The 18,481-nt window shown below is 42.2% G+C and overlaps 1 protein-coding gene across 3 annotated transcripts in view; it reads left to right on the forward strand.

Moving 5' to 3' along the window:
* Positions 1-18,481, forward strand: part of SOBP (sine oculis binding protein homolog) — a 122,709-nt gene that overhangs the window by 5,140 nt on the left and 99,088 nt on the right. For all 3 annotated transcript variants that reach the window (XM_054061596.1, XM_054061595.1, XM_054061597.1), the window contains exons 2-3: positions 4,375-4,513; positions 6,368-6,553. In XM_054061596.1, coding sequence (XP_053917571.1) covers positions 4,375-4,513; positions 6,368-6,553 — 325 coding nt within the window. The remainder of the gene's footprint in view (positions 1-4,374; positions 4,514-6,367; positions 6,554-18,481) is intronic.

Raw genomic sequence — 18,481 nt, forward strand, 5'->3', positions numbered from 1 at the left:
ATATTTCTGTATAGTACAAGAATAGAGAGATCCCAGAGTTAAAACGTGCAAATCACACACTGCCCTGCAGTGGTGATAAGTGGTTTGCGACTTAGAAGGGGGCAAAAAAAGAATTGCCATCTATCTTTGGTGGTGTTGTGTGGTTGGGGCCACTGGAGCATTTTGAGGCCAGTTTCTGTGGCAGGGATGAAGTAGTTGTGCTGCAGCCATAGTCAATGCCCTGGGAGTTAGGCAGCTGCGATGGTGCATGGCTGCACACCTGCACTGTCAGCTGGAGAATTGCAGGAGATGTGGCTCCAGGAGGATGTTAACTGACTACCTAGGTGGGCTGGTGGCTCGAGAGGTTAGTGGTGTTTCCCCTGCAGCCCTGGGAGCCTAGCTGCTTCGTGCATGCACAAAAGGCTGAGCGTGGCATGTCGGTGTGAGCACAGAAGAACATGGGGCAGGATTTCTGTGCTTGTCTTCTCAGCTCCGATGCTGGCCCGTATACTGTAAGTGGTACCAGGACTCAGTCTCCTGGTTCCCCTGCAGGAGACTGAGCATTGTCCCCCCAGCAGGGTGAATTTGGCTTTGGTGCTGTGATTTCATGATGAAATCCATAGACCTCTGCAGGACTCACCTCTCTTTGGATTCAGTGGGATTCACTCTGGTCTCAAGAATCCCAGCTTAGCAGTGTGATTGCTGATTTGGAATTTTATTGATGGTGGACAAGGTTTTCTCTGGTGCGCTAGTCTTTCATGTCATCCCAGTCCTCTGGTAGAGCTGTGGGTTCAGTGTGGCAGCCACCATCCTGCAGACCCTCCACATCCTTTTGGAGAATGAGTCTGAAAGTAAGCATGGACTAGCTCAGTGTCTCTACTGTTCTGTTCCTGCAAAAGCTTGGAATTACACCTTCTTGCACATCCTTCATCTGGTCATCCTCACTTGTCTTCACATCTGCTTCTCCCTGGGTAGCTCCATCATCTCTCAGTTCATCAGGTTCCTCTCTAGCCTGCTTTGTCACTTCTGTTCTCCTGCTCCAACATCAGGTCCCACATTCTTGCTTTTCTCAAGCACCGTGGTTATAATCATCATCCTTCTTTCCACTAAGCCGTTGAAGCTTGTGCTTGTGCAGTGAGCTTCTGCTCTGCATGTACAAGTTACGTATTAATTGGCTTGCTTCCTTTCCTTAACTTAATTGAGAACTGGGCTTCACCCAGCCCCCACGTTCATATAGAGAAAAATTGTTTCATCTCATTGTTCGTATTTTGACAGTTGCCACCAGGCTGGTCTTTACATATCCTGTCTTTTAGCCATATCTTGTATCCCTGTAGACTGGATCTACCATTGAAATTGAAAGAAGGGAGAATACATGGAAACAAAGAAATAATTGTGGTCAGCTTCAGGGCAGTGGCTTCAGGAAGCACGTGAGCTGTGCAACCGTCATCTAGACTGACAGGGTGTTAGACATCAGTGTAAAGAGGTATTTTAGGAGTCCAAGGGGAGGTGATGTCGTAGTTCTGTGGATACCCATCTCTGTGAGAGGGTTAGTGTAGAAGAAAGCATTTCTCAGCTTTGATTGTCAGCTTGCTAAGGATGGGATCATCCTCTCTGCTTGCTGTGTGCAAAGTGCTGTGTAATAGTGCTCTGGCTACTGAGAGAATAGCATGAGGAGTGATCACCATCATTGTAAGAAGTGAGATAAATTATGAAAGAGAATGGCTTGTTTTTTATCCCAATATCCTTGTTGAGAATGCATGGTGTTAAAAAGATGCTTACTTTTTTTACTGCTAATATGTCACCTCATTCTACTCTTATTGAAGCTAATAGCAAAGACCCTGGTAATTTTTTTTTTTTTTAGAGAATCGATTCTCTATTATGAGTAATTTCAAAATCAAATATATTTTTTGTCATTATGACTGTTCATTTTTGTGCATCACTCATCAGGGATGGTAAAATGAGGCTTGAAAGGTACTTAAATTTTGTGCCATTACAAACCCAACTGTCACTTTGACTGGATTCTGAGGACACATACACATGTATGAATTTTTGGGGAAAAATGATCATATATTTAGACTTGCTTACATATACCTTGACAAGTAATTAGAAATTACTCATTGCTGAAGTTGATCAACAGTGCAAATAAAACACAAAGCATCTACAGGAGGCATATTTAGAGCTACTCAGGTAATTTGCTTGCATGGGGTTCAAGTCAATTGGTCTCTACCTTGCTCAATTAGTCTCTAAAGCTGCTTCTCTATAGCTGAAATCTAGCAAAGCAAGGGAAGCTGGCAGAACTTGCCTTTGGGCCTCTAGGAACCCTGTCAGGTTATTCTGGCTGAGCTGCAGTGCTGAGGTTTCATTTGTTGTCACCGGGTCATTTTGTTGGATTCCCTTGGGTTGGCGCGTTGGGACTTCCAGCACTAAGGAAGAAGCTTTCTAAAAGGTTAAAAAAACCCCAAAAAACTTTAGAAAAATTTCCCAGTTTTACTGGTATTTAAAACGACACTGGGTCATTCAAATGAGAGTTTAAATATATACTTTAGAAATGAGTGTAGGTGTTAGCCTCATTACACTGCATTGTGCTTGGTGCGGGCTGCAGTGGTGATGTAGTTCAGAGATAACGGGCTGTGGTACTTAACGCTGCTGATACTAGAGGTAAAGGTGGAATCATGCTATGTTTTCCAGCAATTTGGGGCTGCATGGGACAGCTTCAGAATGGACACTTCCAGCAGGACGTCAAGTGAAAATGAAAGGGCAGAAAAACAGGGAAATTGATACTCCAGGGTTCTGCTCTGTTTTTTTTTTTTTATTTTTGTTTGGGTTTTTTTGAGGGTTTTTTGTTGTGTTGTTTTTTTGTTGTTTTTTTTTTTCCCCTGATATGTGCATTTGTAGTACAGTTGCAAAGATGATTCTCTGGAAGAGTACAAATTGGTTGTGTTTATTATTACTTATAGCTACTTTACGGCACTCCGTGAGTGACAGGAAGACCTGTGCAATCTGGTGTGATGAATGTGCTGGGAGCAGTTCAGCTCTCTGATGTTCTGGGCCAGAGTGTCTGCGGTAGCTTTGAATTCAGAAGCAATTATCAACTGATTAATTTTATTTATGTATTTAAATGATTGGAGAGTTGCTGTGTTCTATCATTAGACTTGCTCCCACTCAAAAACTGAGCTAGAGCAGTTATTAGACAAAATCTAGCAACCTGCAAATTTGACATGTACCATTTGTTTTGAATTGGTGTCATATTCTCTTTATTCCTTTGCTGCTAGCCAGAGTCCCAGGAGATGGTGCTTGTTAGGAACATTATTTTAGAAGTCAAGATCTTACAGCAAAAATGAGTTTTGGAATTTGTTTTAAAGGAGTGATAATAAAAAAACATGGAGACAAATCAAAAGGCTTTGTGTGTGGCTTTTCCATTTCATTTTATATTTGTCTTGTTACTTTAAACTGATCTTTACCATCACAATAATTCATTAAGTGGTTTCCTTCAGTAGTTTCCTACATCCATAAGCCCTACAGCTCTATGTCACTATTTGGTTTCAGAAAGCTTTGTTGCCTGGCTGCAGCTTTCTTTACCTGCTCCACTAAATCTCCTGGCCCAATAATGAGCATTTTCAACAGAACTATTTTTGCCGTATGACCTAGAGGATGTGTTTTCAGTAGAATTTGAGAGTTATAACAGTCATGTTCCATATTTTGCCTTTCCATACAAACACAAAATGTAACCACACAGCTGCTTGGAAATCGGTTTGAAAATAAATATGACATAACTGAGAGAGGTTTTCTTGAACAAATGGAAGAGATGTTTATCGGAAACATTATGGTAAAATGCTTTCATGGTGAAGAGTTTTTAAGTGGCTTGACTATGTGAGGGCTTATAACTCTGAAGAAAAACATCCTCGCTGTGATTTTATTTGATTTGGTTCATGGGCACCTCAAGGAACTGTAATTGTGTTAGTGACCTGCTCCAACTGAAAAGATTTGAGCGCAGTAAGATTGATTAACTGCTAGTTGAAAAAAATCCTAGTTTTCTGTTATTCTCTTGCTGCAGTCTTAAATATTTTATGGCAACACAGACAAGTTTGTGTGACAAATGTATGTTAAAATATTTCTGACATTGAGTGCCAGAGCAAAAGTCATAAATAACTCTCCTTTTCATTTTCTTTAAATTACGGACGTATGAGTCTCTGTCATAATTACATGTGCCAGTCGGAGATTTAAATGCATTGCACTTTATGCACTTGACTTATGAAACGAGCATTCGTCTTTGAGGAGGTGGGCCAAAACTGACACTTTCTCATGTAGCAGAGATACGGTTCGATTTATGCAGTCCTCCCTTCCTTCCAAATGGTTATTGATTACATAAATAAGTAGGTAATTTTTCTCTTTCAGAACTTTGCAGAAAACACTATGAATGAGCTCCTTGGCTGGTATGGTTATGATAAGGTTGAATTGAAAGATGGAGAAGATATTGAATTCAGGAACTACTCAGCAGACGGGGAAAGCCGCCAACACATTTCTGTTCTCAAAGGTAATGAGACTTAATGTTTCTGTGTTCACGCAAAGAAGGATTAATATCTCAACCTGTCTGAATTGGCACGGGCTGGGAAGTGCGTTCTGCTGCTTGCTTTGTAGTTGGTTTAAATAAAGATGTCGGCAAGTGCCTTGTTGTATGAGGAAGCCAGTAGGGTACGAGGAAAATCACTTAACAAAATAGCTGTTAGTAGACACTTACTAGTCTGTCTTCACAAAAAATACCTTTTGTGAGTCAGTTGAAAGTTGTGTACCTGTGGTACCAACAAACCACTCACAACTGGAAAAAAGCGAGAGTGCTTTTCTAGCTGTGTGGCTTTAAGGAACCCTTTTGCTTTCAAAACTAAAGCTTTTTGGCCTATGGCTTTTTAAAATGCTGAAAGATTTTGAGCTGGAATATTCACAACACATGGGAATCAGTGTTAATGTTCACAAAAGGCTCCTCAGGGATGTTTGTACTGTACCGTCTACTGCAAGTACTGTAAAAGTTCTCCAGGACTGGAATTTATTTGAGACAGTGCTGGATCTTTGTGTACTGTAGTATGAGATAATTCAAAATGTGAAGGATAGGATCCAGTCTTTTTGTTCAGCCATTCAGTTACTGCCTTCTGACTCCTCAGCTGCAGTAAATGGGTAGGAACTTGTGATCAGAGTGAAGATAAGAGCAGAGAAATGCTGCGTCTTGACTTATCGGATGAGGGTTCCTCCAAGGTGAAGTAAAGAGAGGAAATTGCAGCAGCTTTGACACTCTTGGACTGCCACTTTTCACTGCATTTGTGGCCAGCAGTGTTTGGAATTTTTTTCTGATGGCCAGCAGCAGCACTGTATTCAGTGAATGTTGCAATGAGTACTGATAACCAGAGAGACCAGTTCTGATGGAGAGGTGCCTGGAAAAAAGGTGGAAAAAATTAGAGGTAAGGTGAAACAATCTAATCATGTCAGAATTGAACGTTTGCAGCTTGTTAGTTCTGTAGTGACACTGGTGATCAATATTTATTTTTCATTGAAAATGCTATGTCATTAGGCCACCTTTGAAGAAACTTGTTCCTGTATAGTATTGCAATTAATTTATCTATGTTTTAATAAATATAGATCTTTTATTGAGTGATTTGTGGCTCCAGTCTATGCCCGATGAAATTTGTGACATGCTTTTCTTTATAGACACATGTTAAAAATCACGTTTTATATACTAAACAAAGATGTTTAATACCTGTGCCAGGTGGAAATTTTTCATGTGTGCAGTCTGTGGGAGGGGAAAAGAAGTGTGTTTCTTTTGCTGAGAGATGGGAGGAGAGAGAATAGTGAGAATTAAGTCCTGTCCTATAGCTAACTGAAGTGCATTAGAGAAATTTCTACAACAATCCTGAGGTGATTTGGGATTAATGAACTAGAATAATAACTGTCACAATTTCATGCACACTTTGCTGTAATTTCAATATTTTGTTCCTTTCTTTAAATCCTTTCCATTACTATTATCATAGAATTGAGAGAGAAATAGGAATTCTTTTATTTTTCAGTTTATGCTTCTTCTATTGGTGAAGTCACAGTACACTGAGCGTGATCACCATGCAAACAGTAGAAGTGAAGGACAGGAATAGGTTATCATTAATTAAATCAGACATACTAGGGATATGTGTGACAAAATAATCCCACCCTTTAAAAAAAAGAAAAAAAAAGGATAATTTCTGAAGAATACTGGAAAGTATCACTTTTTTTAAAAGGGGAAATATCTGGGGGTAGTTCTGCACTCATATTAGGGGAAGTAATTTAATGAGCAGGGTGGTGAAAGTATGTAGGGGCATTAAAGAATTATATTTGTCATACTGTACAATGTGTTCTTTGTGTTTTGCAGAAAATTCTTTGCCAAAACCAAAATTACCTGAGGACAGTGTTATTTCACCGTACAATATAAACCCAGGCTACCCAGGGCTTGCCACAGGAAATGGACTTTCAGACTCACCAGCAGGGTCGAAGGATCACGGGAATGTACCTATTATTGTCCCATTAATTCCACCACCTTTCATAAAACCACCAGCAGGTAAATCCTAATGAAGATTTTAAAGTGGTAACTGTCATTGACATGTGTCCTGAGATTGCTAGATTATGATGCCTAAGAGAGCCGATTTCAAAATCTTTAAAAGCAGGTCACAGGGAACTTGAAAACAGAATGGGAGAGTGACTTTATTTGTTACTATTCTTGAAAAACTTGTACAAACATAATGACAACAAACCTGTGCTGCTTGTGACACTCTGTGTGATGGATTATACTCTCAACACTTCAACAACCTCTGGTTTTTTTTAAAAGAAAAAAAAAAAGATTTTCTTTTGATTAATAAAGCCTTTAAATAAATTAATGGAAGATGATTAAATTAAAAATAGGCTTCACAGAGGAAATGGCAGAAGAGACAAAGCCATCAAATCAATATCATATCTTTATATCAGGTTAACAAGCTCATCCTGGGAAAACTGTCTCTTGATTCTCATTGGAATCCCTGACCATTGTCTCTTGAGAGTTTAATATGATCTTGACTCTACCCAGGAGACTGCACTGAGATGTTTTACATTTTCATTAGATTTTTATCAGGAGTGATTTTATAACATGCCATTCCTCAGAGTTTGCATGAAAAATTATTTATTCCACAGTGCATGCTGCTTACCATAATCTGCAAAAGTAACTCTTACGACTACACCAGAGTGATTAATCACCGTATTATTGTTTATTGCTGTACCTGGTGTGATAATTGGTGAATGAAAGTAGCAGCAGGCTCATTCCTGCTTTCATGGACATCCCTGGGTGTTGTTTGGGGTCCCCTTGGGTTACCAAGCCACTGAGGGGTGCAGGGTGGCCTGCAACACCTGCCCAAGAATGGTAGGTAGCTCTCTGCACACAGGGAGGCACCTTGATTAAAGAGTTCCCACCAGAGGTAAGGGTGCTTCTGCAGAGGCAGAACAGCTTGTAGGGTCAGGTCCCAGGTGTTAGATCACCTCTGCCCTTCATTGCATTGACGTAAGGTAACTAAAATACTGATTGGTCCAACAAATTGATTGCCTGGTGACAGTCATGTCAGAAAGTATGGTTGCCCCTCCCAAATTATTTTTATGCCATTGAGTTTTATCTCTGAAGAAATATACTAATATGCTATGAATAATTTTCGAATGTTACTCAATATGCATTCCCTGCCAAAGACTTTTCATCTATTTTATACTGTATTTGCTAATTACCAAAGCTATTTGGGCCCATTCCTGCAGCCTTTACACAGCTAAAAATCTCGGGCCATATGGGCTGGATCCTCAGCTGTTGTTGATTTGGCCCTAAAGCTTTAATCAAGGGCTTGTGCCATCCCAAGCTGTTTTCTCCTCCAATCTGAGTCATGACTGAATCCAGAATGCTGAATTTGTGGTACACTAATGCAAGGCTATAACATGCATTGTGCAAACTGCTACAGTTGCTGGATTTTTATGACATCAAACAAGCAGGAGGAGATGGAACTATGAAGTAGAAAAACAAATTACTGCAGCAGTAGTTAAGGGAACGCAGGGGAGCCTGGGCCCGGTCAACTGCCTTCTGTTCTTTGCCCGTCCACCTACTGTGTGTGGTCCCCTGTTCAGTTGTACTGGTAAGGTTAATGTACAGAGGCTTTTTAATAAGTATTTTCCAGCGTCAGGTTTTTAGTTCAATATTTCATAATGAATATTGTCATTTTGCTCACCTGTTTTGCTTACGGAGGAGACACTAATGCATAATCTCTCTGCCTCTTCTGAATCTATCCCATGATCACTAATAGGCACTAGATTTCCAGGACTTCTGAGCAGATGAGCATGCTTATCTCACCTTTGTTTTAGAGAGCAAAGTTTAAGAGGACTGCAGGGGAGGAGAACCACAACCTTTGTGGGATTTGCAATAAACATTGGTAGTAATTGTTTTGTTTTATCTTAGGGCGTAGGTGCCCTATTCATGATCACCCCAAAGAGCCTGGCAAGAAACAACTGGTGAGTACAAGTAGAAAAGGGAGTACAAAGGAGGAGGAGAGCCAGCATGTGAAGCAGTGGTCTTGGCAGTGCACTTTGACACCGTTTTGTGGGCACTACATCAAAGCAGAAAACTTCAGAGTGGTAAAAAGCCAGACAAGGGTAACTCTGGAGATGTTTTCTCAGAGCCCATCACAAGCACAGGGGGCAACTTGGGAAACAGCACGGCAAAGATGTTTCTTTGAGTTGAGCAGGCAAATGAAGAAAGATTTAAATCAATAATTGCTAAAGCTTAAAGTCAGCATTTTCAACGCAGGGGGAGAGACAGACTGTGACTGATCTGCCACAAGAACAGAAGTAGCTTATGCTTGATTGAGTTAATAAATGAAGGAAGAGGACAGAAGGGAGAGGCAGAAAGAGTTCAACAGAAATCTTGAAGGTTAAAATGCTGGGCAGAAAAGGGATCTTTTAGGCATTTTGAATAGACATGCATAGGACAAGTTTACAGAACAGGCCAAAAGGAAAACCAGGTAGTGATGCACTGTGGTGACTGAAATGCTGAGAATGGGATGAGTTCAGACTTTGTGGATGGATGGGGAAAGCTTTAGATATTGTCCAGGATAAAAATCTACAAGATTTAGATATAGCTCAAAAGAGAGTTCCACAGACAGAAATGACGTCTAAATTATGAACCTGAAGGACAGGAAAGATGATGGTGCAGTCCAGTGTTATTGAGCAAATAATGTGGAGTGAGCACTCAGGGAGGAATTATTAAGAGTTTAATTCTTGCTGTATTGATCTTGAACTGAAGGGTCTGCACTGGTAAGGAAGTGTCAGAGGGACAGGCTGAGGTACTCGTTTGGACAGGAGGGCAATGGTCTGGAGAGGATAAGCAGATCTAAGAAACAGTCTCGACAAATTGCTAGCTGAATAATTTTTTTCAGGTAAGATTCTCTACAGATAAGTGGGAGAAGAGAAAGAGCAAAGCAGGGGAAATGTTCACAGAAGCCTGAAGGGAGAAGTAGGAAGGGTACTCTCTAAGGTGGACTCATGTAGTGATTGCAGAGGGAGGAAGACTGAGTCAGTACGCCAAAGGAACAGAATTTCCAAAGTGGCAGTATGATTCTTCACATCAAAACCAGTTACCAGCTCAGGAAGAAGGAGGAAGGAGTACTGATCCTAAACTGATCCGTCTAGGAAGCAGTCATTGGAGATTTTGGCAGATTAGGTCTTCCCTGAGCATGCTGGAAAACTTGACAGTGTCCTATCTGCATTCATGCTTTGAATGAACTGCTACTGTATTTTAATGCCAGGTGGCATCTCAATACTGCCCAGCCACTCACTTGCTCCATCTGCTGGCATGCAGGAGATAATTGGAAGAATAAAAGTGAGAAAACTCATGGGTTTTAAGATAAAGATAAGTAAAGCAAAAGAAGGAATCCATTCAGCACTTCCCCTTAGCAGGCAGATGTTCAGCCATCTCCAGAAAAGCCAGGCTACATCAAGTGTAATGGTTACTTGAGAAGATAAACACCATGACTCCCAATGTACCCCCCTTCCTTCTTGCCCCAGCTTTATATGCTGAGCACGATGTCACATGGTCTGGGATGTCCCTTTGGTCAGTTAGGGTCAGCTGTCCTGGCTGTGCCCCCTCCTGGCTTCTTGTGCACTCCCAGCCTGGACACTGGTGATGTGAGCAGCAGAGAAGGCCTTATCTCTATGTAAGGACTGCTCAGCGATAACTAAATGATTTCTGTGTTATTGACACTGTTTTTCAGCACAAATCCAAACCATAGCCCCATACCAGCTACTATGAAGAAACTTACCTGTATCCCAGCCAAGACCAGCACATTCTCCACCCCTTATTCCATACCATTTATGTCATGCTCAGCTACCACACTATCCAATACAACCTCATTAACCACCACCACCCTTCCCAGCCTTTGATATAATATGCAGACATCATTCCCTTAGTTTGTGGAGCACCCCTATGAAATATCTGTAAAATGTGCACAGATGTCCACAAAATGTCCATTGAGTTAATTTAATTCATGATGCTGAGCTCCGTCTGTTACGGTGGTCGCTCAGGACAGGAGAGGTAGTGTGTTGCATGGAGTTACTGGGCACGAAAGCCAGCTCCGGTCGGGTCACTGCTGCACTTGCACTGCTTGTCCACCCTTGGTTCAAGTGGTTTCTGCCTGTACTAATTCTTATAACATGCAATTCAAATAATGGGTTACAACAATTTGAAGGTTTTTCCACTACCGTCTCCATCTCTGATCCCTTTGAACCAGACCATGAGGTTTAACATTGCAATGAACTCCATGCCCCTGCTCTGGCTTGGACTTACCCACACAGTGTAGTGCCTTAGGGGTGTACCTGCTCAAGTTGACCTTATCTACGAGCCACTGCCTCTCCAGGGATATACCTGTTGTGGCATAGGCTTATCCACAGCCACAGTCACTTTGAGGTACAAGCGTTCCAGCATGGTGTTCTCCATGGGCCACAATGCTTTCAGAAATATACCTGCTCCAGTATGACCTTACCCATGGCTGCTGTCCTTATAACGGTGTACCTGCTCTATTGTGGGCTTATCCATGGCCACACACTTTGAGGTGCTCCAGCATGAATTCATGCACAGACATAGATGCTTAAATGTGTACTTTCTGCAGCATGGATTTATCCTTGGGCCACAATTCTTTCAGAGATATACTTGCTGTGACACAGACATAAACGTGGCCACAGATGCTTTGAGACCTGCCTGCTTTGGTGTAGACTTATTCACAACCACGGAGGCTTTGGGGTGTCCTGTTCCTGCGTGAACTGATCCACAGGTCACAGTACCTTCAACTCAAGCTTGTACTGGGGTTCCTGCTTGTCCAGTACAACAGCACAGAAACAGCAGCGATGCTCTGGCCATCTGCCAGCCCAGGCGCGTTGCCATTGCTGTTATCAAAATGTTCCCAGGCACAGCAGAGTCAGATGATAAGCAGTACAGCACTACAGCAGTGAAAGCAAAAAGCAGCCACTAATGAGCACTAGACTCTAATATACAGTAAGGGAAGCAAGCCCTATGGCAAGCGCAGGAGTCTGTCAATTAATAGCTACACAGCAATAACAACTATAAATTTGATCTAGCACATTCCAATAAAATCTGACGTTATCTCAAACGTTTTGAGCCCCAGAAAAGACTGTTGTGGTTTAACCCCAGCTGGCAGCTAAGCACCACACAGCTGCTTGCTCAGTCCCTCCCGGTGGGATGGAAGGGAGAATTGGAGGAGTAAAAATGAGAAAAGTTGTGGGTTGAGATAAAGACATTTTAATAGCTAAAGCAAAAGCCGCACACGTAAGCAAAGCAAAACAGGGAATTCGTTCAGCACTTTCCCTCAGCAGGCAGCTGTTCAGCCATCTCCAGAAAATCAGAGCTCCATCAAGAATAGTGGTTACTTGGGAAGACAAATGCCGTGACTGAGCGGCTCCCCATTCTTTCTTCTTCCCCCAGCTTTGTACGCTGAGCGTGATGTCACATGGTCTGGGATGTCCCTTTGGTCCTTTGGGGTCAGCTGTCCTGGCTGTGCCCCCTCCTGTCTTCTGTTGCACTCCCAGCCTGGACACTGGTGGAGTGATGTGAGCAGCAGAGAAGGCCTTATCTCTATGTAAGCACTGCTCAGCAATAACTAAATCATCTTTGTGTTATTGACACTGTTTTTCAGCACAAATCCAAAGCATAGCCCCATACCAGCTGAAAACAAAAGTTAACTTTATCCCAGCCAATACCAGCATGACAGGCTAAGACTTTGAACAGTTATCAAAATCACCGTTTTCTCATCATTTTTATTTTATAGTAAAGTGTTTTTTTTTCTTTGGAAAACCAAATAATTTTGAGCAGTCAGACTAAAATTTTATCTCCAAGCTGTTCAGTTTTCTGTTTTACTCAAATGAAATATTAGGTAAACATTTGCATATGCAATCCTGGAAAATGTTAGACTGCTACCTGAGCAAATATAAACAGCTTCAGTAAAGGCACTTTCTTTACTCTATCACTAAATCAGACCTATAAAGGCTGAGTTATGGTCCCTATGTGGTCTACAGACTCCGATTATGGCATTTCAATGGAGAATACTAAATCTAGGCTTGGGAAGTCTCCACAAGAAGGATCTCAGTTGCTTGGATCCGAAGATTATTTGCAAGAGCACCCCTCTGGTCTGTACCACCAGGCAGATAGACCACACTCGGGCAGTACCGAAGTAAATGGGGCTTTATGAGTCGGTATCAGCCGTCTTACCTGCATCTGGAAGCAAATAAGAAGTCAGTGCAGCCTCCACAGTGTTAGTGTAACAGTCTCTTTGTTTCTGATAACCATCCTTCTCACCCAGCAAGTTGCCGACTACATTTAGCATCCACAGCATATTCCGAGTGATCTTTGGGGTTCATCTCAAGCACAGCCCATTGCAACAAACTGATACTGAGATTAGTTCTGCTTAGTATTAGATGATTATTATTTTCTACACAGCAGTGTAAAGAAAGTATTTTTTTTTCCCATTTAAAAATTTCGTAGGAATAGCAAGGAACAGAAATTCAATAGTCAAGAACGATCTAGAAATAAAAATCCCACCATAGCTGTGCAGTGTATGTGGCCCTAGCATGCAGCATGCAAACATCCTAACTGCTATTCCACAGCCCATAGTGATAAAGTAAGTCTGAGAGGGCACTTAGGGTGACTCTGCCCTTTCACTCAGACAAGTTTGGACGGCTGTTGTTACATGGGATGAAGAAAGGCTAAAATCAAGACTAGTCAAGGAAGAATGCAAAAAATTCTTTCAATGCAGGTGAGAACATGCTGTCTTCTTCTCCCGGCACCTGCTGAAGGCTCTAGTGTCTCAATTTCCCTGTTTTTTTAAGAGTGCTCTTTGGTTTACTTTTTCTTGTGTTCCCCATGGCAGTGCCTCAACTGGGGAGGTACAGCTTCGGGTGAGTCTAGCCTTTGAGCATGGGCGTTGGCAAACCCCTTCCCTTTCTGCCTCTTTCTGTGTACGAGCAATGCAGAGAGTACATCAGCTGTTCTAAGCACCCCAAACAAGAAGTGGCTCCCTGCTATGCTGCACTGTGAGGAGAGGTCACGTCAAGGGATGTGGTGGAAGGGGAGGCAGAGAGGATGACCACATGGAGTTGACTGAGCTTTCCACAGGGGAATTACAAGGGAAAAAAAAAAAAAAGCTCCTTCCCAGGGTTTTCACAAGACAATGAGCACATTTGGGAAAGGAAAGGGGATTTTAAGCCTCTAACATGCAAATCAGAGCCTCTGCACCATTTGATTTGGTGGTTTCTAAATGATAATGATTTGGGTCATACCAAAAGTTATCAGAAATTCATCAAAATGAAGGAGGAATGGACTGGAGGAGCTGTATCTGGTGAGGCAAAATGTCTTAAAGGAGAAACAGCAGCATTTCTAGTACTGAGTACCTTGAAGAGGCCTGTGACCTGTGAGTTGGCAAGGGAATGTCGTATTCAAATACTAAACCAAGTAATCAGATATTTTATAGAAAAGAACGCGTGATTTTCTGTGTTATAGGTTAATGTAACTTTAGAATTAAAGCTTACAGGATTTTTTGTTTTATGAGTACAAATGCATATGAGTAACTTGGTGCAACGCATGGGATTAAGCGGAGTCCCTGCCCTACAAACACTTTGGAACTGCCAACTGTAACCTCTCTCAATATTTATCTTGTATTGGGGGAATCTGGAAGCATAAAAGATGTTTTAAATGGTAGTTAGCAGGGCAGTAAAAATTATTTCTAAGATCATCTGTCTAAATTCACTAAGGAATTGATTCTATGACTGCATTACCAAGAAGTCTGATCTCAGGCAGAACTCAGTGGTGGACCATATTATCAGATTTAATTAAGCCTGTATATTGAGGAGACTCATTTACTGCACTCTGCATCCTGCTTAAATATTTCCCAAATCTTATTCCAGTTGCTAAACAGCATTACAATTTCTCTAACTGTAGGTTAAGACCACCACAACAAATCCTATAGTCACTACTCTTCAAATTCTTTCTGTTGATTTCACTTTAAAACATCATCTAATTTTCACTGATCATAGGGTTATTAGTGCCTGTGTTTTAAAATGCTAATGGTTGCTGGCATTCCTGCCCCATCTAGCCTGTTGTTGATGTCTTGCTCTCTGTGGAGGGCCAAATGTGTTTCCTTTGTGCTAAAAAGAAAATCACAAAGTTCACCTATGTACTTTAATAGCTTTTATTAAAAATAAACAGGGAGTTCCCCCCCATTAGCTGTAATAGGTGCTTTTTTGTTTGCCTGCTTAAAACCTGCCTAAATGCGAACTTTCATTTGTGTTTTGCATTCAGTCCTTGCTGAACTATGCATCAGAATGTGCCTCAGCTCATGTATAGAAATCGTAGGCAAGCCATGGTTCCCCAAAATGATTTTTTAAATGGAGCTGGGACACTGCTTTGTTGGCAGAGTAGTGAACTTCAGGAGACCGGTCCTTAAAAGGAAATGCATTGTAAAGCCCCTGAGGTATTTCCATAGCGATGGTTGCAGCAAGCTTGCTATTGTCAGCCTTACTTTTTAATCTTCTTGTAATTACTTTTTCCAAGGGTACTTTTTGTAGCTTAAGTTTGTCACACACCCCATATATTTAGAAAATAAGCATTTAGAATTATAGAATCATTGAATCATAGAATCACCAGGTTGGAAAGGACCCACTGGATCATCAAGTCCAACCATTCCTAACACTCCCTAAACCATGCCCCTCAGCACCCCATCCACCTGTCCCTTAAACACCTCCAGGGAAAGTGACTCAACCACCTCCCTGGGCAGCTGTTCCAGTGCCCAAAGACCCTTTTTGTGAAAGATTTTTTCCTGATGTCCATCCTGAACCTCCCCTGTCAGAGCTCGGGGCCATTCCCCTTGTCCTGTCCCCTGTCACTTGGGACAAGAGGCCAGCTCCCTCCTCTCCACAACCTCCTTTCAGGTCATTGTAGAGGGCAATAAGGTCTCCCCTCAGCCTCCTCTTCTCCAGGCTAAACAACTCCAGCTCTCTCAGCTGCTCCTCGTAAGACTTGTTCTCCAGCCCTCTCACCAGCTTTGTTGCTCTTCTCTGGACACGCTCCAGAGCCTCAACATCCTTCTTCTGGTGAGGGGCCCAGGACTGAACACAGTATTCGAGGTGCAGTCTCACCAGTGCCGAGTACAGAGGGAGAATAACCTCCCCGGACCTGCTGGTCACACTGTTTCTGATCCAAGCCAAGATGCCATTGGCCTTCTCGGCCACCTGGGCACACTGCGGGCTCATGTTCAGTAAGCTGTCGACCAACACCCCCGGGTCATTCTCCTCCAGGCAGCTTTCTAGCCAGACTTCTCCTAGTCTGTAGCACTGCACAGGGTTGTTGTGCCCCAAGTGCAGGATCTGGCATTTGGCCTTGTTGAACCTCATGCCATTGGTCTCAGCCCAGCCGTCCAGCCTGTTCGGATCCCTTTGGAGTCTCCCTGCCCTCCAGCAGGTCCACACTTCCACCCAGTTTAGTGTTATCCGCAAACTTGCTAAGGGTGCACTCAGTGCCTTCATCCAGGTCATGGATAAAGACATTGAACAGGGCTTGACCCAGTACTGAGCCCTGGGAGAACCTCGGATGTAACTGTCCTCCATCTGGAGTTAACTCCATTGACCACCACTCTCTGGGCCCGGCCATCCAGCCAGTTTTCAACACAGGAGAGTGTGCGCCTGTCCAGGCCAGAGGACATATAAATGCTACACAAGGAGATTCTGCAGCAATGTTTCAGATGCTTTGTTTGTTCACCTTTTTAGCTTGAGATTGTTCAGATAAAGCATCTTGGGTATAAGAAAAATGACTGAAACAATTCTTCTACCTTGCTTGGGGTCATCACCCTCAGAAACTGCTTTGCTGTCAAAAATCCAAACATATGCTCCTTGGTTTTCTTCAGTGGCAACCTGGGGTTTCAGGAGCGACAGGCGAGGAACTCTGAATTAACCATTCTGAAATAGTGGCAGGTCCCAGTGAAAACAGTGAGCCCTTTTTTGTTAATGCTGCAGATGCTAGGGTCAAGTTAAGATCTAATGTCTTTAAGAAAGAAGTTTTGCAGTTTTTCATTGGCAAGTAGTAGTGAAAGCAGCTGAAATATTTAAAGATGTATGCCAGTGGATTGAGCATAGTTCCCAGCAGGGGGTAAAAGGGCTCTTATATCTCCTCTGAGAAATCCTGGGATCCAGACTGCTTGTTTGAGAGGTTGGGACACAGCAAAGTGAAAAGAAAGGAGAACAGAAGAAAGCCATAGTGGTGAAACAAGGCTGCAGATAGCTGTTGGGGGAAGGGAACTCGTATGCCAGGAAGAGATGGGAAGCAGTGAGACACTGAGGAGGTGGCAAAATATTTTCTCTATGAAATCACAGATACAGCCACAACCAAGGTACAGATTTCGTATAGACTCATTCAGTCCAGGCGATGTACCCTTTGAGATCTCAGTTCCAAACCCTGTGCCTTCATGGTCTTCCTTCTGCCCAAAAGGACTTCTTCAGTACTGGGTTGGGCACCTTCAGGAGTGATATTTTCTTCTTGCCAGAAGAGTTGAGTATCTCCTGCTGAATTTCTTGCAAGGAAATGTGGCAAATGAGGTTTTAGAGTACCTGCCCAGGGATTATCATGATCTGCAGGATTAGACTGCAGCTGCATTTAGTTTTGCCTGAATTCTTGAAACTGGAGTTAAAATTGAAAGTACTGATCAGTTAGTTCAAAATGGTTTTAGTAAAAGTTTGGTAAGCTGATCAGTATTTAACTCCAGAATTACAGAGGTTTTAGGATCATCCTCCTAAACACTGTAGGCCATGCTGTTTTTTTAGATAAAGAGACAGAGCTGTACATGATGGATTTACTGTATTGTACTCGTTGCCTTCTTTCTCCTCCCCCCACCTCTGCAAATTATGGCTCCATGTAAGATCGATTAGTCTAAACTGCTGCTCCTTGGGTTTAAGGGGAACAATTTTCTGCAGCTCCTTCACACTGGTTTGAAAGGAAAAAAAATACCAAACATTCTGCTTAATTAAGACCTAAAGAGGCGGTGCAAACTTTTGATGATTAATTGAAGCATGGTTTAGACTGATGCATATTTAGTTATTATAATGTGATAATTTTATCTTGTTATACAAACTGCTCCCTTTGGGAACATGATTTAACACTGCAAACATTCTGTGTTTATTGCATTGTTCATTATGAAAAATACACAGGCTAAAAATCACAAGGAGATGTATCTGAATGTTATCTGTGCTGTGGGTGCAGGGACTACTTTTCCACCTGTAATGACACAACCCAGGGGCAGGAAAACACCGTATTGGAACTCACACAATAGCTCTCCCTTTGAAGAGCTGAGAATTCCGACAAGCGGAAGCAAGAAATTCATATCTTGTACTATATGTGGAACAAATATATCTTTCCTATTACCTGGTGTAATTAAGGAAGACAGTGGTACGTACCTTCTGCTGAGATCTATCCTGTTACTATGCAGTTGTCCATGTGCCAAGTACTCTGTCTTTCCTGTATGAGGGCCCCCACTACACATCATAAGTGTGACAGATCTAAGAAGATGCTAAGCACATTGCAAGAGCAGGTCATAAAGTTGTAAGGCCAGATGGACACCCCCCCCAGTTGTTAAAAAGTATTTTCTTTCACTTCAAAATGATCTGTACTAAGACTTGAAAATGTTATTTTTGTACTTTACAAAAGTGTCAGCCTGGCTATGTGAGTCCTGAAAGTGATGCTGAATGATCTTCATCTGATGAGCTGCTCCAGCGAGAGCTCACATGATGAACATGGGCGCACTGTCAGAATAAGCTCATGTTACTCTAGCGGATATATTAAGCTAGACTACCAGCAAAAGTTTGTCTGTGAGCAAAGGAGAACACTGCTGATGTCATATACCGATGTAATTGTTGTGGAGAAGCTTTCTTAGTGCAGACC

Source organism: Cuculus canorus, chromosome 3 (genome assembly GCF_017976375.1).
Source record: "Cuculus canorus isolate bCucCan1 chromosome 3, bCucCan1.pri, whole genome shotgun sequence".
Taxonomy (NCBI): domain Eukaryota; kingdom Metazoa; phylum Chordata; class Aves; order Cuculiformes; family Cuculidae; genus Cuculus; species Cuculus canorus.